The sequence below is a fragment of the Spermophilus citellus genome (genome assembly GCF_964194105.1).
Source record: "Spermophilus citellus genome assembly, chromosome: 1".
Classification (NCBI taxonomy): Eukaryota; Metazoa; Chordata; class Mammalia; order Rodentia; family Sciuridae; genus Spermophilus; species Spermophilus citellus.
The window spans coordinates 9152982-9174625 of record NC_138182.1 but is presented as its reverse complement, the minus strand read 5'-3'; the positions used below and the strand labels follow the sequence as shown (position 1 = coordinate 9174625).

The following is a 21644-nucleotide window of genomic DNA, read 5'->3' as shown; positions in this document are numbered from 1 at the left end:
CCCGCGAGGGCGGGCCCCCCGATGCTTCAACCCCAGTCTGTCCCCGTGCCGTCTGTGCTGTTGCGAGCTGTTTGGGGCGAAAAACAGGGGTCGACCCTGACCAGTCTCTTTCCACAGTCCTCAGTACAGTCCTCAGTAACGTTGGCTCGGTTACACAGAAGTACAGAGTGCAACCACCTCTCACACTTGCACCAGCAGTGTGCAGCCACCTCTCGCACTTGGGCCACACTGAGCCTCGCCCCATCTTCGGATTCTCGACAGCCACCTGACTGGGGTCTTGTTAGTGCCCTCGCCCTTCCCGGGCTCGTCTATAGGCGAGCATTGCGCGAGTCCTTGCGGCCTCCGTCTAGGCCCAGGCGGCGTGGCCGGCCCCGCGCTCGCGCCCACCTGCTACTCAGGGGCTGTGCACCGGCTCCATGCACTGATGCTCTGCGGCTCCCGCGTTGGGGAGCTCCCCCACAAAGAGCCGGTTTTGTGTGCCGAGTTTCTAACCAGAGCCTCCCCTGTATGAAATATTTCTTGAGGATAATGCATTATTTCCAAGCCCAGTGCAGTTGGTGGCTGCCCTCTTTTCTGTCATAGCACATATAAGGAAATAAATTCCAGGAAACACTTATTCACAGTCATTTATCATGAATGTTTTCCTAAATTGCGGTCTTAACAAACACTAATTGACTGCTAATGTTCTAGCTTAAAAATATATATATATATATATATATATATATATATATATATATTTACATGCCTGACAGTTCACTAGTTTTAAGTGTACAATTCAATGATTTCTGGTAATTTTGCAACCATTCGTAACAATCACCATTTGAGTACAAAATGAATCCTGTCACTCCCCGTTCCTAACCCGGGCCATAGACAACAACTAACAGACCTTTTCGTCTCTATAGATTTACGAGCCACCCCAGGTAAATGGCGTCATACAACATGAGGTCTCCCACCTGGCTTCTTGCACTTGGGGTGTTTTTGAGATTCATCCAGGTGGTGGCCTGCTTCAGTACTCTGTTCCTTCTTATAACTCATTTCTTTTTATTGCTGAATCCTACGCATTTGTGCATGCAACTTGGGGTATCCTTCCACCAGTTGAAGGACTTCTGGCTTGCTTCCACTTTTTGGCTCTAAGGAATAATGTCAAACCATTTAGAGCAGAAGGTGATGTGACAACAGAGACAGAGAAATTTGAGGATGATAAGCTGCTGGCCCAGAAGATGGAGGAAGGAATCCCCAACCAAGAAACGTAAAGAATAAAGCTCTAGAAGAAGGAAACAAACAAACAAACAACAACAACAACAAAAAAAAAAAAAAAAAAAAAAAAGGAAGGAGGGAAGGAAAGGGTGTTTTTCCCCTCCCAGACTCCAGATGGAGCCATCGCTGACAGCACCTGACAAGTACTGTGAGGATGGCCTGAGGCCTGAGCCTAAGCAACTACATTTTAAAAATTTCAGTTTGAAACCTGCAGTCTCCTAAGGCACACCCACAGAGCCCTCCATGATGGCCTCAAACAAGTTACTTCCCCCCACCCTGATAAACAGAGTGAAGCCCCTGGCAGGCTGTCCTCACCTGATAAGAGGGAGAGGTAAGAAGATCAGGGTGGAGACCACCAGACCAGATGTTTCTGACCCCAGGGTAAATGATGTTGTGGAGAAATCTGGTGGTAGCTGATAAGGATTGAAAGGCGGGGGTCAAAAGCCCCAAAGTTTAGTATAAATAATAGAGCAAAGGGACAGGGATTCAGCCACCGAAACAAGGATGCACTCGAGCTGATGAGGACCTGACATCCCATCACTGGTCATAGTTTTCCTGATCCCTGTGTGAACCTCACAGCTCAAAACTCTACCACCTGTCTGGACACTGGTGAGAGCCATGACTTCTCCCTAGGACCCTCTCCTGCACCGGTCGTCCACTGCACGCCAGGAAAAGCCTGCCTTGGTTACAGACCTGATCACCGTGGTCTGAGTGAGTGTACATCTACTGGACATAAAAAGCCTAAGGCTTGAGACTTTTGAACTTAGCACACAGAAGGGATGTCTGTCATTAGCCTGTCGTGATTAAGTGTGTTTACAGGGCTTAGAATTAACCTTAGGATTAATTAAACAAAACAAAAGAATTGTTTGCTGTGAATTAATTAATCTAGAATGGTTTGCTATGAATTGATTATGTCTCTTCCAGTACTTAGCATTAAGGATTGTCATTTTCTTTTCTTTCTTTCTTTTCTTTTTCTTCTTTCTTTCTTTCTTTCTTTCTTTCTTTCTTTTTTTTTTTGGGGTGATGCTAGGGATTGAACCCAGGGCCTTGTGTATGCAAGGCAAGCACTCTACCGAGAGTTATATCCCCAGCCCTATCATTTTCTTGATGAAGAACCTATGGAGTGAAATTGTATTGAGTGATTTGAATGAACAAAACATTGAAAAGGGCAGAAGCACGTGGACATTCTTTATTTCTCCCCCTGGACTGCATACGTTGCAGTTTTGCCCACTTGTGACAGTACATTTGTGTTGTTTTTGACAACTAAGTTTGTGGTGGTTTTTCACAGCACCAAAATGAATCTAATATATATGTTTCACAAGTAATGAAATAGTCTCCTTTTGAAATCACCCAGTTGTTGAGCACAGGGAAATGGGATTTACTCTTCTGTGGATGGGGACAGAGTTTGTGTTGTGTCAGTTTCCTTCATGTTAGAAATTTAAGTTACCCATGGCCTTTGCTTCAGTAATTCACAGCAGGCAGCCTTCTTTTTGATGAAGCAGAACGTTAGAAACACTTCTTCCCACAGAATGGGTGGAGAGGATGAACCATTATGGTCTGGGCCCCTGATAGACCTCCCCTCCATGTATGTGCATCCAAGGAAATGCCTGGAAGTCTACACACTAATAATGGTGGTTCTGCTCAGGAAAGGATAGGAATCAGAAAGAGCTAGTTCTTTAAGTTATGAGCATGTATTTTGTCAATTATTTTTTTTAAAAAACCCTATCTTTTAAATTTTTTATTTTGGAATGATCATAGATTTGTGGAAATATACAAAAGTATGATCAAGGAGGTGCTGTGTTCATTTTCCCCCAATGGTAGCCATCTTCAGTATTTGTAATGTAATATCAAAACTAGGAATCTGAAGTTAGAACAATCCTCAGAATTTATTCTGCTGTCATCAGACACGTGTATATATTCTATGTATTTTTATCTCCATTCATGTAATCACCACCACACACAATACAGAATAATCCATCACCAAGAATATCTCTCAAACTACTATTTTTTTTTTGGTACAGGGGATTGAACCCCCTTGTAAAAACCCACCTTTACCATAAAGCTACATCCCCAGTACTTTTTATTTTTTTTTTTTTACTTTGAGACAGGGTCTCACTTAGCTGCTTAGGGCCAAGGTAAGTTGCTGAGGCTGATCTCAAACTGATCTCCTTGCCTCAGCCTCCTGAGCCACTAGGATTAGAGGTGTGGACCCTGCACTTGGCCTTACGCTACTTCTTTATAGCCATGACTATCTCTCTACCCATCAAATTATTATTATTATTTGTAGTACTGGGGATTGAACCTAGGGGCACTCTACTGCTGAGCTACATTCCCAGTCCTTTTTATTTATTTATTTTTTTATTTTGAAACAGGGTCTCAGTAAGTTGTTGTAGTTGACTTTGAACTTGAGGACCTCCTACCTCAGCATCCCTAGATTCTGGGATTACAGACATGTGCCACTGCAACCAACCAAGATATTATTCTTTAAAAAAAAATTAAATGTAACATAATGACATGTTGTTGAATGAGAAATAAGTTGGAGGAAAAAATTTGGAGAGGAAAATATTTATGTATCTTTATATAATAACATGAAACTTTCAACTCAATCTCTTATACCCAAATCGAAATGATCAAACTGAAAGTCCAATTCTCTACACCAAACTTTGAAAGATGCTAACAGAAGCCATGTGCCAAAGGTTGTCATCAACAGATCACACACTCAATGTTCAACGGCCAAAGTCAGCCCTGAATTCCTCACTGGAATCTCACATCTCCCCATCTAGAATTAAGAGATTGGTAAAACAAGCAGGATAGATGAGGAATTCCATCCTGTCGACACCTACCTTTGACTCATTTTACAACAGGAGCCTTGCTCATGAGGAATTCCTGTTAGGCTAATGTGTCACTCCAGGCCCAGGGAACACAGGGGACAATTGTGGTGGTGCCACTGTGATAGATTGTAATGGCATCTCTCTCGAAACAAAGGGGCGGACGAAAGAGTTGTATAATGAGAAACATATGTTCCAGAAACTTTGAGACTTGCTATATTTTAGAAACAATTCTGAAGACTTTATTTATTAGAGTCACAAAGTGAAAAAAAAAATATTTGACTACTTCAGCTGCTGAAGTTTGTACTGTTAGATGAGGAGACATCCTCTATGCCAGTTTTAAAAAAATATTCTTTCTTGCCTTTTGTCACTAATCTTGTGGAATTGTTCTTTGTTTATTTATTCTTGTGGTACAAGGGATCCAACTCAGGGCCTCACACATGCTAGGCAAGTGCTCTCCCACTGAGCTGCACCTCAGCCCATGGAACTCATCTTTGGTGTAGTATGTGCTAGACCCAAGTGTTCTTCCACATGTGAGAATCCAGTCACCCCAGCTCCCTTCAGTGAAAAGCACACTCTTTCTCCAACATCTGAGTTTCCAGGCTACACTGAGTGTCCACATAAACAGGGGCCTGTTTATGCCTCAACATTCCAGTATTGTTCTGGTTTCTTATTCCTATTTGTGTACCAATATCACAAGGTCTTAAATATTCTAGCATTATAAGACATCTTGCTCTCTCTCTCTCTCTCTATATATATATATACATTATGGGAAGTTCTCCCAATTCATTCTTCCTGAAGAACGATTGGTTTTTACAGGCACATGAATATATAGAAATTGGTAAAGTTTCACACAAAGTGGGCAGGGCAGGGCTGGGGTTGTGGCTCAGTGGTAGAGTACTTGCCTCACACATCTGAGGCACTGGGTTCGATCCTCAGCACCACATAAAAATAAATAAATAAAGTAAAGGTATTGTGTCCATTTACAACTAAAATTTTTTTAAAAAAAACGGGCAGCGCTGTGTGTGTGTGTGTTGCTGAGGATTAAATCTAGGGCCTTATGCATGCTAGGTAAGCACTCTTCCATGGAGCTACAAAGAGAGCCCTCTAATTTTTCTTTTTAACTCCCAGTAGTGTATAAATATACTAAAGCTTATTTATCAGTGCTTTTTTGGTGGACATTTAGGTTTTGTATTATAATGCAGTGTAAATTTCTGAAACAAAAATCCTCAAAATATAGTCATTTAAACCAAATAAAGATTTATTTCTCTTTAAAAAAAAGAAAGAAAAAAAACGGGCAGCGCAAATTTTTTATTAGGATTACATTGATTCTATATAGGAAAGAATTAACATTTATATTAATTTTGCCTGGCTATCAATATATATTTTCAATTTAATTAATTTGTTTTCAAAAATTGTCTTATCTATTTTTGTTACACTTAATTCTTCAAATAAGTACTGCATGGTCTTTAAAACTATTATTAAGTTGTATTTTATGTCTTTTTATTTAATTTTCTGTTACTAGCAGGTCTATTGTAATGCAATTGAATTTTCTTGTTAATTCTAACTATTTGTCCAGATTTGTCTGCATTTTGTGTGTACTATAGTGTTTCATCAGCTTTTAATGCCAACTGTCTTTGTTATTTTTTAATTCTTGTACTCTCTTTTTCTGGACAGTATTGTTGGCTTACACCTCCTGCACTATGTTAGGTGTGTGCGAGTGGGAATTCTCATGTTGTTCCTGATTTCAAGAAAATGTTCTTAGGAGATGTTGAAGAATGGCCTCCCCAAATATGTCCAGATCCTAACCTCTGTGCCTATGAAATGTGACCCCATTTAGAAAGAAGTCTTTGCAAATATGAAAATTCTTGAGATGAGATCACCCTGGATTTAGTATGGGTGTTAAGTCTAATGACAGACATCTTTACAATGACAGAAAAGGGGAAAACAGACACACAGAGGCAGTGGTGAGTGCCACTCTAAGAACTGCCAGTTAGAAGGAAGTTGCTGGGAGGGATTGTTCCTCAGAGCCTCCAGAAGGAAGCTGGAACCCTGAATTCAGACTTCTGGCCTCCAGAACTGGCCTCTAGAGAAAAAAAATTTTGTTGATTTGAGTTCACCAAGTTTAGGGAGGTTTGCTGAGGCAGCCTAAGAAAACGAATACAGAAGATAACACAGGGCACTGGCTTAGTGACCTTGGGAATACTGATGGATGTCAACGCTGGACAAAGAAGAGTGGGTCTTGCCATTCCAGACCAAGGGAAAAGCAAATACCAGGGCAGTAGGGAAACAGGCATTGACAGAAGAGGGAGAGGAATGGTTTTATCAGGCCTCAGGTAGCATTAGGAAGTGGGAGAGGTCAGATTAAGACAGGCCTTGTGTGACACATTAGTTAGGATTAGGTTTGCTGTGAATGAGTGAATTTCCAAAAGAGCAGTGGTTTAAAGGAGACAGATCTGTTGCTTGGTCATGTAGGTGAAGACAGGGAGGCGCCAAGGCTGCTGAGTCAAGCCCACCCTCTCTCTTTCTGCTCTTGGTCCTGATACAGCTAATGAGAGCACAGCAAGGGCCTTTAAAATAAAGATGCATTTATTACAAAATTCTAAAAATGTGCTTTAAAGGACAGTCATGGGAATGATGTATAGTAGAAAAATCTTCATAATGCACATAATCTCACAGCAGATTTTATATTGGGGAATTAATACTTAAAAAAATATTCTTCTTTTCTGCTGAGAAGAATCTTCAGAGCACCATTATTTGAAGGAAAGGTATTTTTGCATATCAGAGTTCATCTTTGGTCTGCAATGAAGAAGCAACATATTAAGAGCCATCAAGAAGTTTTTATGAATCAATTATTTATTCTCCTCTAAAGGGGAGAGGAAGAAAAAAAAACAAGTTTCTGCTCCACAATTTTAGGACCCAGAACTATTTCCAGAGGATCAGAATCATCCCCAGTGCAAATCACACTGTGTTTCACAGGGCTACTGGTGGGGAACCCAAACTTCCACGGGTCTGTGCTACTGTAAAGGTCTTGTATGAGGAACAGAATCAGTGAAGGGCTGGCGTAGACAAAGAACAAAATATGAACAAAGCTATGATCCTGTCACTAATTTCCACTAATCAGTGGAAGATACTGATTGGTACCTCCTCTCACTCACAGATAAAGAAAAAAATTGAACATTACAGTCTCCACTGGAGCCAAAGTGGGAAACATCATAACCCTAAATCACAAATTTAGTGAGGGGAACCTTTTGATTTGCAATTCCTGTGCCACATTGACTTGAAGTGATTTCCTGGCCTTGACAGAGGTCACCACTGATTCTGTACCACTTGAGGGTCAGTGAGCTAGTGGTAAATCAGTTCTCCAAAAACAAAACCATAAGGTATGCTGACTGTCATGGTACAAACACTCCCCCAATGAATGATTCCAAGGTAGCAAAAATTTAACTAGTGTGTGAAATTCCTGAATACCAATAGGTGGTGAGCTCACATGAGCTGGTTCTGTCACATCACTGGGGCCAGTGGTCACCTTATTGCTTTTAAACATCTTTGAGAGGCTGACATAACCGATGCCAAGTCTCCCTTCCCACTTTGGGTTATAAAACCACAACTTTGACTTTGTGCATTCAGAAACAAAATGATTTTGCTTAAAATAATGTCTAGCCAGCATACTTACACACACACAAACATATAAGCAATGCAGAAAACTGCAATTTATATTCCTCCCAACAAAAATTCAACTAGAATCAAAACAACACTATGCCTCCATGTACAAAAATGCATTATTTGATCATGAGATAGTTTTGTTTTGCTAGATCATTTTGAGCTAAATTCCTCTATGGGCTCAGTTTTGTTAACCAAAATACAAAGACAATCACTGTATGACTTCTATCTTTTCAAGCCTTACAAGTCCATATGTGAATCTGAACTTTGCAAATGAGGTCATCATGTAGTGGCATCAACAGAGATTGTTTTTAAATACTGTAGCATGAATACTTATGGTTGAATATTTTTTTCATCTCTGCAATGGAATGAAGACCTCTGCCAAACCCATCACATGGGGAGATGAGGGCATCAGATTATCCATGTGAAAATACTTTTCAAACTGCAAACATCTGTTCAAATGCTATGTGATCTGAATGCTCATGTTGAAAAAGGCTTCGCTCAGCTTTGCCAGAGCTATTTTGGCTCCTCACTTAACTGCACATTTTCTTGTACAATGTTATTATCTACTATAACCATCTTCCTAGTAGACTAAGTTGCTTGGAGGCTTCAGGAGGAATTCAACTGTTTGTTGCCTGATTGAATGACTAGAGGGATGGGTGTAAACTTGGATCAACCCTAACTCTTACATTGATGCTGGCCACAGGGTCTGTTCTGTTACCTTTTTCCTATGGCATGTACAAGGAAAGAGGTCATCTTCGGTCTGTGATTCTACCCTCTCCATGCCCTCTCGGATCTGGGGCTCGCTCACTTGTAAGTTGGCATATTCCTGATGAGTGACAATAGAAAAACATCCCTTATGTAACACTTTAAGTGCATTTACCAAATAAGACACAGTGGAATTTGCAGACCAAGATTCACTTCACTTACATGTGTATGTAAAAATTTGATGTGCAGAGTCCCCTGTAATCCCCAAAATGCCCAACAACAGAGTGTGAGTCCTGAAGTTCTTTAAACTCTGGCTGTCTGTTCCTAAATGGCCATTATTCTATTCCTAATTTATATGACATTTTTTTTAAACCACCTTCTGCCTTAAAGTGAAAACAATTTTGCACATGATCTGCCCTAGAATAAGAATCTGAGGACAGATTTCTACCTGCCCCTCCATGGCTTGCCCCGGCCTCAATCAGTATCCTCTTCACTGATTCTCACCCTGGGGCAGGCACCATGCGAAACACTGATGTTAACACCACCCAGTGGATCTTTGGATATTCAGATTGAATCCCCCCAGTTCATTCATTTTAAACAGTTTTTCTTCTATATTGCTTCATCATCTCGTAGGGAAGATTTCAGAACAGGAGGGGCCAGTTCAGATCAGATACAGATCAACTTTGCTTTGCAGCAGAGCCTACAGTATGGGGCTCAATATGTACAATTCTCAGATAGAAAGCTTAATCTAGATCTAATGCTATTATTAGCAAATGACATCTTTACTGCTGTATTATTTTTCTAATGAGCCTTTGAAATTGTCAGATATGCTTTGACTATAATCCCTAAATGCTTAAGTCTGTGGAAATAATTTCCAAGAGAATTCCTGGCCCAACGGGGGGGGAGGGGGGGGGTCATGACAAGAAGCCCAAACACATACTTTGAGCTGTTTACACAAAGAAGTGACAAGGCAGCAGCAACATAATACAAAGAGAAAATACAAACCATGTATGGTAACTCTGCCAGTTTCCTAATCATATGCCACATAGTTCTAATGTTTGTTCTTTCACTTGATGTTGTAATATTTTCCATCAGCTAAGCTTCATTTTTTTCAACTATGTATTATTACTACTTAGTATTTGTCCCGATTTTCACCCAAAGAGGTACATGAATCTCCTTATATTAATATACTTCTAGAAATTGTTAAAAGGTACATTATATTAATATAGTTTTAGAAATTAAGTGAGTGAAATATTATTTGCCTCTCTACATGTCCAGTTGTTAAGTTATATGACTATTTTCTTGGAAAATACTAACCTGGAAAAGTTTAAAATAATAACAGAATATGTCATCACCCATGAGGTTATTTCTTGCAAATTCTTGTCCGGCTTTTGCTATTTTCTTTGCCTTGGGAATTAAAAAAAAAACACACAAAAAAACAAAAAACAAAAAACTTTCATGAAGCATTTTTTTCCTATGCAGACATATGCAACCCAAACTACAGAGCACATACAGTGAGACCACAGCAGGAAGCATAGCCCTGGGGGTTCTCATGTGACAAAGGAATGTTTAACAGACTTTACATGTTCAGAACTAAAGGGAGGTTTTCAAGACTTGAAAGCCTGAGAAGTCATATTGTGCTTCCTAGAGTTAAACCTCTCGTGGAGAGAGAAGATATACAGCAAGCAAAGGAACAATGAGTTCCTAAAGAGAATGCAAGGTGCAGCTATATTAATGCACTACCTTCACAGTTTTCAGCCATTAGCCTGAAGCTAATTCCTGTAATTCCTCATTTTACTCCACAAATGTTAGTGACATCTCTGGCCAGACTGGCCGTCTTAATTTTGACATTACTTGTGAGGGCAAAACTGGTATCTCCAGAGACAATGCTTACCAAAAGAGAAAACATAATCTGGTTGAGGCTTAGCTTTCATTTCACATGCAGAGTGGACAGTTATCTAAGATCAAGGGCTGTGTTTGCTCCAGGGAGCTACTGTACCACTCCTGGGCAGGCAGCTTCCCGTTTTTGTATCTGAGCATACACTGCGCACTCTCCAGGCCCAAGACGTTGCAAACCTACCAGTGACATCTGGCACAGTGGAGGTAAACCTTCCAGGAGACTGACCTTACCTCTTCATCATGGTCTTTTGCCCATTTAAGTTTTTCCAGCAGATCACTGAGGTTGCTTTTAACTGGAATGTAGTGTTTCCAGGGCTGCAGCTCATTGTAGAAGTGTTCATAGTAGATCGAGTCCTGCTTCAGTACGACACTGTCGCCCACCAGCAGGTAGGGCAGGCGATATGCCGCCACAGTGCCGTCGATATTTATTTGATACTTATGCTGCAAAACAGCAGTAGAGTACAAGAACCTCCACTGAATTCCCATTTTCCATTCTTTTTTTTTTCCCTCTCCGCATTCCACACATCAATCTGCCATTTACAGATACAATTGCAAAAGCAGGGGCCAGATTTTGCCCTATGCCTTTGCCATTTGGTAATTATTATTACACAACATGCTCACCTATAGACAAATGTTTATTTTGATATGGTCCTGAATTTCACAAAGAGAGAAACAAATCTAAATTGAAGAAGCCAATGAAATAAAAGACTACAACATAAAAAAAAAAATAGACTTGCAACTTTGTCATTCCTCTACTTCTTTATGGATGGCATAAGTACCTAATGATGGCGCGTTCTGTGCCATGCTAACCATACTTTTGAAACACCAGATGGGCCACCCAGATGTCTCAAGGAAATTAACAAGCTCCAGGGCAAGAACATGTATGAGTAAAAATATCCACAGAGCTGTGGTCATCAATAGCCTTAAGTTATAGAAATTCCACAGGCAGGAAAAAGCCAAGGCATGCTGTGACAGCTGTCTAAGGAGGGTGGCTCATCTTGCTCTCTAGTGGTGATCATTCCTTTCTCTGAGATACGTCAATGAAAAAACAATGACAATTCAACACACAGCATTATCTGGGTCTACCTACCTCCATGTAACCCATCAAAGGAAAATCTGGCTGTCTATGGAGCAGACAGTTCACTCGTCACTTGTCCTGCCCTACAGGAGGATGGATGACTACCTTTTGCCATCTCTGTCTCTACCCCAGGGGACTACAGACACTCCTCTTCCCCTCAGTGATCTAGGGAGCAGGGCGCTGTGCACTGAGGAAAGGAGCTGTTGGAAAAAGTAGGACTTCCTGGGAAACATGAGTAATCCACATTCTGGATGTGAAAAGCCATTCCAGAATTCCCAGGCAGAACATCAGCATTTCAAGTCACTCCTCACCAGAAGGCCTGATAAGAGACACCTGGTTTTTATCTTCTTTAATATTAGTGCTGCCGTGCTCTGGTTTTGAGAAGTCCTTGTAAAATGACTGACATAAACTTATTAATAAAAAAAGAATTTGAGCTGACATGTGCTTATCTTAAGGGCTAGCTGGGGGAAAACTTAGATCTCTACTCAGGCTCCAAGCTCCCTCGTGCATAATTCCATGTCAGGGCTGGGTGACGAGAACAGAGGCAGCCTGTTCAAACCCATTTCTCTCCTCCCCTGTGATTTACAGGCTTCGATTCCCCTTTCCCAAAGTGCTATTTACACAAAAACTGGGAATGCAGAAAGGATTGGTCACTACAGATGTCATACCTTGAAGAAATCAAAAAAAGAGATGTGTTTCACAATGGGACCGTACAGGCTCTCGTCGTGTTTAAAGAAGAAAAAGTTGGTGAAGGCGGCGTCGATGAGTTCTGGGTGTTTCCTGCTGAGCTTCACCAGCTCCAGTCTCTCCTGGCGGCTGTCTCTCCCTCTCCAGAGGGCGGTGGAGTTCTTCCTTTCCCAGGGAGGCCCCGTGTTGGCTTGCACAGACATCATATCCAGACTTACTCTGGAACACAGAAAGGGCAGCGTGGCTCCCTCCCAAACCGTCACACCACAGAGGCAAGAGGAAAGAACTCACCTAAGAGAGCACGCCCAGGCTGGGTCAACCCCACACGACTCTCACCGGCCCATGGTTTCTAGAACAGAGTCCGTCAGGTCGTAGGTGGGCATCACGATATCCTTGGAATCTGTGGAGCCGCACCAGGAAAAGATGGGATGGATGTTTGAGCTGGACTTCTTTTTTTCCAAAGGCCAATCTCCAAGATTTACAAAAAACTCTACATCTGGCATCTTCACCTAGGAAAAAGAAAACAAAGTGCTTATTGGCAGTTCTTGCATTGCATACTACCTCATGTTCATCAATTAAAATTAGCAATTGCACCAAATGAAAGGCCAACCTTATAAGCTTTGGGCCTTCATGACTTTAGCTTGAATAGTGGGTAACTTTTCCAAATATGGTCACATGGATAAGCATTCTAAGTTTCCTTTCTGTGACATCTAAATTGGCCAACAGACTCACTAAAGAGGACAAGGTGGCAAAGGTAATCTTTGTTCTAAAGCTGCCAAGAGATGCTAAGACAAGATAATTATTAGAAAACAATTCTAAGAATTCTTTTTAGAGCACTTGGGACTCTAGCCAGATGCTTCTGTTTTAGACCAGGTGGGTGGTAGGGACAGGACTTGAATTCAGGAAGTCCAACTCAAAGGCCAATACAGGAGCTTCCAAGCTATGCATCCCTGACTAACAAATGTTGTGAACATGTTGAAAGAACCTGCTTTATTAGCCAAGGAAAATGCTTGGGGGTATTTGCAAAACAAGAAAATAAGAATTTTTTTCAGGACTTCAATTTCTCAAGATGCTTCTCTTGAATAGGTACACCTATTTATTTGTTTAGGTAGGAATTGTGTTGGTCCTGTCTGAGAAGCATCTTGAGAAATTGGAATCCTGAAGAAAATTCTTATTTTTCTCATGGACACAGATAAGCAAGAAATATTTGCCAGTAATCTAAATGTGTTAGCCTAAAGGAGGCATAATACTGGTGCTAAGTACTACTATATTTAGGATTCACTGACTGCATAGGCTTTGCAATCTTGAGAAGAAAAGTATGGTTTTCCATGAGTAATTCAATCAATCAAGATATGCACAAATGATTCAATAAGTAAACGTTGTAATAGATTTTTACATAAATACACAATTGGTAAAAAAAAAAACGGTATAATTTTTCATATCAGCCATTTTAACAGTATTGTTGAAATACTCCACTAGCTCCTATTAAAGCACATTATGCCAAGGAACAGGATTCAGAAAAGGGGTAATCTTCTTTGGACTTGAAGTGGGTTTAGTATCAAAATCATTTTACCACAGGCATTTTCTTTCCTCTGGAAGGCATTGATACGAGTCTAACTATTCCCCTAAAAAATATCCTTAAGTTCTAAATCTCAGTATATAAGAATGACCTGATTTGGAAAGTGGGTCGTTGCAGATGTAATTAGTTAAGATGAGGTCACACTGGAGGAGGGTGGTCCATCAATCTAAAATGACTGATGTTCCTACGAAAAGAGACAAGAGAGACAGACACAGGAAGGTCGGGGGCACGTGGAGAGAGGAGAGAGCAGAGTGATGCACACCAGGGAACACCAAGGACTGAGGCCACCAGAGCCAGCCAGAGGTAGGGAAGAATGTCTTCACAATCTCAGAGGGAGCGTGGCCCTGCTAGCATTCTGATTTTGGACTTCTGAGCTCCAGAACCACGAGAGAATAAAGTGTTGTTTAAGGCACTCAGCCTCCCGCACTTTGCAAGAGCAGTCTTGAAAACTAACACAGGCAGCCTATAAAACATTTCAGAATATCATTCTACTAAGACTCTAGAATAGAACATCCTGGTATTGATATTAGTGTTTTTTTTTTAAATATTTTTTTAGTTGTAGATGGACACAATACCTTTTATTTTATTTATTTATTTTGAGGTGGTGCTTGTGAGGCAAGGGCTCTGCCACTGAGCCACAACCCCAGCCCAGTTATTAGTTTTATTTTGAAAATTATTTTATGAAACCTGGATTACAATTGCTTATGATGACTCAGAGAAAAGATATAGTTACCTTTCTTGTCAAAGAAAGTAGTATGGCATCCATGAAAATTCTAAAACCTACATGCTCACCATGAGTCTTGATGTAAACCTAAAAGAGAATTTAACATTTCTTACATTAGTCTAAAAGTACTGTCAGACTTGACTGAGGAAAAGCTTGTCACAATGATTGCTACGAGGATGATGTTCAATAGGACTGTTTAGCAAATTGTAGCCAAATGATCAAAACAAAACAGAATCAGGAAATCAAGCAAACCTCAATCATGTGTTGTACCTTGTTATTCTTTAAGGTGTAGTGACACAAGCTCTGCCTCTGTCCAAATCTTTTTGGGATTTCTACTGCAATCTTTTCTGGATCAACAGTGGGGAAATGTGCCAGATCTTTCTGAATCTGAGCAATGGTTCCTGGGCAGTTCATTTTCTGTAACCAGGCTGCACTGTCCTCCAAAGGACAGTCACAGTTCTCATGGTAAACCGGCCCTATTTACACACAAAAAACAAAGTACAAGAGTGAATATCTTACTCAGTATTTGACACATGTAACAAATACCCAAAATGCAGGCTTCTTGAATTTTGACTAGTGAAGTAGGAAGGCACATGGATTGAAAACATATTTTAAAAGAAATACACTTTTATTACATTGGGGCATTCTGAATAAGTCGGCGTTCTTCCTGACAGCTCTTCAACATGAACGCCCGTGACATCTTCATGTTCAAGTCTACTTTATACAAGTTCAAAAGAAAGCTGATGGGTTCTAATGTGTCCTCTACAGTGGATATTACAGTTGGTTGCTCTTTATGTTTGGGGTACCGAAGAATCTCCAAACATTAATAAAAGAATATTAGAGGAATACACCTGCTTTAGTGAAGGACAAAAATCATAAGAATTAATATTTCAATGATCTGTTATACAAATGAGCTCCTAAAGTTTCTAAAGTACTTTTCTCAATAGGTAAAACATCATCAAAAACAACAAAAGTAAACAAAGAACCTCTGCTATTCTTCAAAAAAAAAAAAAAAGAAAAAGAAATACAAAGTTGCAAAGGTAATCCTCAAAGCAGTCTATTTCATTAATATTATGATGAGTTAATTACACATTTATAGAAATAATACTGACATCATGTAGCAGAATCTGAATGGATTTTTACTGTCATTACTTTCTGTAATCCTCGGACTCCCACCTGATTCGGGGAGGACTGAGAATGCAGTATTTTTTTTTTAAATATTTTTTTTGGTTGTAGATGGGCACAGTACCTTTATTTTATTTTTATGTGGTGCCAGGGATTGAACCCAGTGCCTCACACTCGCTAGGCAAGCGTTCTTCCGCTGAGCCACAACCCAGCCCTCAGTACCTTTTTTTTAGGTTTAGCAGGTTATTTGGTACCACATGGTCCTGATGGGAGGCAGGAAAGGAACCTAGACGTTTAAAGAAACGTTACCTTTCTTGGGATGTTTTTGTTATATACAATGCTTCCCCAGTGTTTTGGGGTCCTGCCTCCTCTGAGAGGGAATGGCCTGGGTAACAGATCTCATCCTATATTACAAACCACCAGAAAATTTTCCTGGAAAAATGGCATTGGAACAATGACAAAAAACAATAGTCAACTCCCCATCTCTGCGTTAAGCCATCTTCCTTCCTAAAGTGGTCTATTAAGTTTCAATAACTCTTATCAGTTACATAACATCTTCTATCTCCAATTAACAAAATAGCATATAGGATCATATATATACAGCTTGATTATTCTTGCTAATATTATGTTTTCAGACAGCAAATTCTCTAATTATGTTCCTTGCTCTTTAGCAAACTACTCATATCTTGAATTTCTCTCTTTTACCAAGACTCCGACCTTATCTTTCAGATAGGACACATTTTTTGTCTTTCAGTGAAAAAAAAAAATACACCAAGTTGTCTTATAGGTAGAATGACATGTATTATTGTGCTCAATACTATTGTTACTCTGTTCCAAATTACCTTTTAAAATATATGGAGATTTGGCTACATGTTGACCTTGGAATTTAACTTCTACCTTCAGATTTTTGTAGCTTGCATACATTCTGTATCTCACTATGAAGGATCCATCCTTCCGGTCTAAAACCTGGACTCCAACTCTTGTGAATTGCTCATCTGGTGCTGAGATTTTAACCTGGAACACCTTTTCACCTGGAGAAGATGTGAATCTGTGATGTGAAGAACAATGAGATACAGAGATTATTTTAAGGAATAAGCAACAAATGATTATGCTCTTCAGTCAGTAAACTTTTTCTGTTCTCCACATTCTTCCTCTAACATGCTTGCTTCTTCTCTTTTATGCTTTCAGTGCCAGAATGAATATGATGGATCAACAATTTAAAAAATAAAGAGGAAGACAATGATGAAAATAACATATAAGTTTCATTAGGGCTGGGGTTGTGGCTCAGTGGTAGAGTGCTTGCCTAGCACATGTGAGGCACAGGGTTCAATCCCTAGCACCACATTAAAAGAAAAAACTAAACAAAATAAAGGTATTATGTCCAAATACAACCAAAAATAATTTTTAAAAGTTTCATTAGACATTGACAAAGGGTTATGTTAAGATTACTGATGTGTGAAAGCATGCAAATATTTATAATTCTATAGATAACAGTATCAGTCTGCTATTTATTTCATGTCTGTCACATCAGAAAATCTGTGATCAAATGGTGTGCCTGCAAAGATGACCTTATTTTGAAAAATAACTCTCAGTGATTCTTAAAAAATATCAGAATTATAAATCATGCCCAGGTGTGGGCAAAAGCAAGGTAGGTAGTATACCATCTTTGTAAATAAAAGTGTTTGTGGAGTGAGTGCTCTTGGAGTTGAGGTGGTATTTGTTTCTCCAACTGTACTATTTATAGCCAAATGACAAAATTTACAGCCTTCTTTTTCCTTGGAAAAATCCCCCCCCCCCAGTTCTGGGGTTTGAACCCTGAGCCTCACACATGATACGTGAGTGCTCTACCATTGAGCTACACTCCTAACCCCTGGAAAATATTTTATTCCTAATATATTTTTTATAAAATATACATAAATATAAGTTTAAAGTATAGAGTTCATTGGAATGAAACAGATTTCTGTTACACTCATACAGGAGTTTTGTACTGCCAAACTTTTCCTCTAAATTCTAAAATGTTAGATAGTAGTTAGTTTCTTCTTGGGTTTTAAAACATGCTTACCTGCCCATGTCTACCTGAAACTCTAGGGCAGCACCACAGAAAGCTGAAGCCAATCAAGTTTCTAACAACAGTACTTAATTACTTAGAACAGTTTATGCAAAAAGTAGTTCGAAATAGCATTTCCAGCAAAGAGTAGGAGCTTTGTTTTGCCCTGATAATGCGGGAATACTTATCAAAACAGTTAAGAGAAGAGCTATTATTATATTACATACTGCAATTCCTAATTATTTCTAAAGCTACAGAGAAAAGTTGACTGGGAAGGGGAATCCAGATGTGCATAGCATCCAAATATCCTGGAGTAAAACTGCTGTGGAGAAGCGAGTTTTGGGGTAGATGAGAAACAAAGGAAGAAACAAAAAGTCTTAACGCAATCCCGAATAGTTGAAGAGTGGTTTCTTGACTTACTTATCCCCTGATGTATCCACCGCCTGAATATAGAAATAGCGGGCAGGAAGGACGACATCTGCTTTTAGTCCAGGTCCCCATATTTCGCTCTTCTCTGGGCTCAGTCGCCTCTCTCTGCCGGTCTCGGCAAGTGCTGGAACCGTCCCCAGAAAAAAGCAGTAAAACAGCAAAATGCTGAACATTTACAAGTCGGACTCTCGAGATGATCCACGGATAAATGCAGACGTGTAAGAAGGGGACGACACCAGCGGAGACCTGGGCAGCGGCACGTTGGTGGGTCGCGGCGGCTAACGCGGCTCCAGAAAGTGTCCTTTAATGTGCACGGCAGGCGCTTGCTGGAATCTCCACGTCCCCACAAAGTCACAACCGAAGCGCTGGCATGTCCAGGTAAAGGATGCCAGTCGTTCCGCTGAGACCGGCAAGAACCGCGCTGCGTCTCTTCTTGGGACAACTATAAACTTGTGCTATTTTTGCTGTTGGAGCATCATTTGGGGGGCGAATCCGTTCCAGGTTCCAGCTAAGATACAAGGCGAGAGGATTGGCCTGCGCGCGGGGCCAGGCTGAGTAAGGGCTTCTCCAAGTGGATGGCAGAGTGGACACGCGGCCCGGCCCCCCAGGCTCCCTGGGATATGTAGTTCGCGGCAGGACTAGCGGAAATCCTGCCAGGTTCTTTCTTTCTTCTTTTTCTCCCCCTTCCTCTCTCCTCCCCCGGTTTTTTTTTTTTTTTAAACCAACTCTCATCCATATTTTACTTTTTGGTCGTGGCTTTCATGGAACAGATAAACACTACAGATGTCCAATAGAGGCGCACAAGGGTCTGGAGTCACAGCTAAGATTTTTAATTTCTTTGGTCACCACATCCTCAGCACGTGCAAAGGTTAGATATAAAAGAAGGGGTGAAAGGAAGGTGTTGTCACTGATGTCTGACGACCTGTGGCCGGCCGTCGCAGTCCAAAGTGCTGTCCTGGCGCGCTCCGATGGGACCAGAGACACCAGCCCCAGGGTAACGCGAGGCGCATCGCTGGCGGCGCGCTGGCAGCTGTGATCCAGGTCCGGCGCGGGATTCCACCAGTGCCGCAGCGACCCAACCCGCCTGCACTGACCAGAGGTACACGGGGGAGTGGGCAGGAGCCGAGGTGACCTCCAGCAGTGCGCCCCGCACACCTGGCACTCCCGGGGGCTACTTGGGGTACAACGGCGGGGCCTGCTGCCGCCCGAACGCTCTAGGAGCCTTCATCGCCTCCCTGGCTGAGAGAGGTCTAGCCTCTCCGGAGTCCTGTCGCGTCTAAATGGACTGCATTGGTGCCTGTCCTTCTTGGAAGGAGTAGGGTCGCAGAGGGAGAGAGAAGCACCAGGGGTAGAAAGGACCAGTCCTCTCGGGAACAAAGCTCAATTTGGAAGTGCCCAATAGACACCGGTGACCCCTATTCAGCTCTGGTCTCCACGCCACGCTCGGCAGGACCCGGGGCACCCAGCTCGAGATGGCGGTCCCCTCCCGCTGCGCGCCCGAACCGGGCCAGGGCCGCCAAAGTGGTGGGGGTGCGCGACCAGGGAGGCCTCAGGATCAGCTGGAAACCGGGCGCCGCCCCCTCTGCCTGTCTCCCTCCCTGGACCCTTCTGAGCTACCCGAAAACCCAAATGGGCCGGTGGCTCAATGCGCCCAGGCGGGTCTGGTTGGGGACCAAGGCAGGGGGTTCTTCTGTTTTTCGCTATTGTCCTTAGGAACATAAACTCCCATTCACATCCGGAACCCGGGGGCTCTGCTGTTCGCCCGGGGGCAGTAACTGTCCGCTTCCCATCCGCCCCGGAATCTTTAGCCCCAAAGTCCCAGGTCCCTGGACAGGTTCATGACGGTCACTTCGGGCCTCCGCGCGCTCCCCCTTGCGGCAAACCTCGTCTTCCGGCTCCGGAGCCAGGGAGGAGGGAGCCTGGAGGCGAGGAGGCCTGTGCCGTCCTCCGCGGGTGCGGAGACCCGGGCCGCCGGGCCTCGGTAGGTGCGCGGGGCGCGCGGGCGGTGGCCGCCGCGGGAGGGCGGTGGCACTGGTGCACCGCGCTGCCTCTGCACACACCGGCCTGCGTGACCGTCGCCGTGGTCCCAGCGTTCTCCCAGCCCCGCCGAGCTGCGAGCGTCGCAGAGGAGGCGGCGGAACACCCGCGGTCTCGCCGGGAGCCTGGCTCCGGCGCGGGCGCAAGGAGTCCCGGTATCCTTTCGTAGGCCGCCGGCCTCTGCGTGGGGAGGCGGGGTGCGATCGCCGGGCTGCAGCGGTGGGGAAGGCACCAGGTGGGAAGGAGAGACAAGGCTGGGTCTCGGCCCTTCTGGTCTGGCCCTTGGGCACGTTCAACCCTCAGTAAGTCCCTTAACTGCCCCTGCGTCTCAGTTGCCTTCCATACAGGGTATAGATCATAGTCGTCGTACATGGAAGGCTTTACGGAGGAGATTTTAGGGATGTTTAGTTCTCGAGTAAACTTGATACTGAAGAACACGGATTTAAAATATAACTTGAAAGGAATATAACCTGATCAATGAATATTGGCTTTACAAACGGTATGTTTATTTTAAGAAGAGTGTTCCCATGGCTTTTACAAATCATTATCCTTCGGATGCATTCAAAGCTTGCCATTTCATTAAATTTTGCTTAGCATACAATTAAACATTTCTGTTGCTTGTGACATGATATTATGAATAAATCATTAGAGCCTGCAGTCATTCTTATTAGTAAGTCTTAATACATCTATGCCTCACATATTTGGATGAGGGCACCTCCATCAAAATGAAGGCTTACAGTAATGCCTGGTGGATGTAGGCACTCCAAACATGTATGTTGAACCAGACTTCTACAGCTATTACGTTCTGGGGATACAACAGTCAGGAACCAGGCTTGCATTAGGCAGACCTTTATCATATGAAAACACACACACACATAAAAGCATATACTCTGGCACTAATGTACAGTTACACCCTGGGAAGACCTGTGCAGGAAACCTACTACCCCAGTATGTAGTGGGTGATCTGGCCTAGTTTGAGGAGCAAAAAAAGCTTCCCCAGAAAGTGACCTGTATGGACATTTGAAAGATGAATGGAAATTAATAAAGGAGGGTATGTGGGAGGGGAAAGCACCACAGAGAACCAAAAAGAAGTATGGAGGTGGCTGGGGGGGGGGGCGTGTTGTGAGGAATAGCTAAAGTAATAGATCTGTGGCCAGATGGGGAGTTGGCCTTTTGTTCCTAGAGCAGAGGGTTTTAGGCAGGCAAGTTCTATGATCATAATGTGTAGCAAAGTTTGTTTTCTAATGTGTGGGTACAGGTCAGATTAGAAACCATGTGAGCTGGGGAGCTAGGAGTGAGCATGGAATTGGGGATGGTTTATAAATATGGAGACAAAGGGAGATCCAACCTGTGAGAACCATGACAGCTGCAGGCTAAGTGGAGGGACACTCTGCCCCTCTAGATACTGAAGTATGTCCAGTATTTCCCAAGGCTGTAATTACAGCATAATACAACAATAGATGTCTGTAATAATTCTGTTATCAGCAAAAAATTGTGCTTAGTTCACTGTAAGAAAGCCAAGATCTGAGCAAAGTTCTCAGGACACAAATGGTAAAGCCCCTCTGGCTTGCAGTGGAGAGTAG

The 21644-nt window shown here is 42.3% G+C and overlaps 2 protein-coding genes across 7 annotated transcripts in view; one reads left to right on the top strand and one right to left on the bottom strand.

The window, feature by feature from the left end:
* Positions 1 to 6638: 6638 nt before the first annotated feature.
* On the bottom strand, positions 6639 to 18518 carry POGLUT2 (protein O-glucosyltransferase 2). Its single transcript, XM_081290308.1, has 10 exons — positions 18016 to 18518; positions 16391 to 16596; positions 14694 to 14899; positions 14433 to 14510; positions 12457 to 12629; positions 12102 to 12339; positions 10587 to 10796; positions 9774 to 9863; positions 8470 to 8577; positions 6639 to 6884 (listed from the first exon to the last, which is right to left on the bottom strand). Exons 1-10 carry the CDS (start codon positions 18195 to 18197, stop codon positions 6867 to 6869), a joined length of 1509 nt encoding a protein of 502 aa, XP_081146434.1. The 5' UTR covers positions 18198 to 18518; the 3' UTR covers positions 6639 to 6866.
* Positions 18519 to 18744: 226 nt separating this feature from the next.
* The window catches only part of BIVM (basic, immunoglobulin-like variable motif containing), a 40408-nt gene continuing 37508 nt past the window's right edge, over positions 18745 to 21644 (top strand). Inside the window, exons 1-2 of one of the 6 annotated variants that reach the window (XM_081290258.1) lie at positions 18745 to 20216; positions 20394 to 20560. The gene's annotated coding sequence lies outside the window, so the exon portion shown is untranslated. The other 5 variants (XM_081290253.1, XM_081290255.1, XM_081290256.1 and 2 more) reach the window with 5 other exon arrangements.

Coding starts and splice junctions, on each gene's coding strand:
- POGLUT2 (XM_081290308.1), bottom strand. CDS start 18,197: ATGTTCAGCATTTTGCTGTTTTACTGCTTTTTTCTGGGGACGGTTCCA. Junction 16,597..18,015: donor GTGGATACATCAGGGGATAA/GTAAGTCAAGAA, acceptor TTCACATCACAG/ATTCACATCTTCTCCAGGTG. Junction 8,578..9,773: donor ATTATTTTAAACTTTTCCAG/GTTAGTATTTTC, acceptor GTCACTCATCAG/GAATATGCCAACTTACAAGT.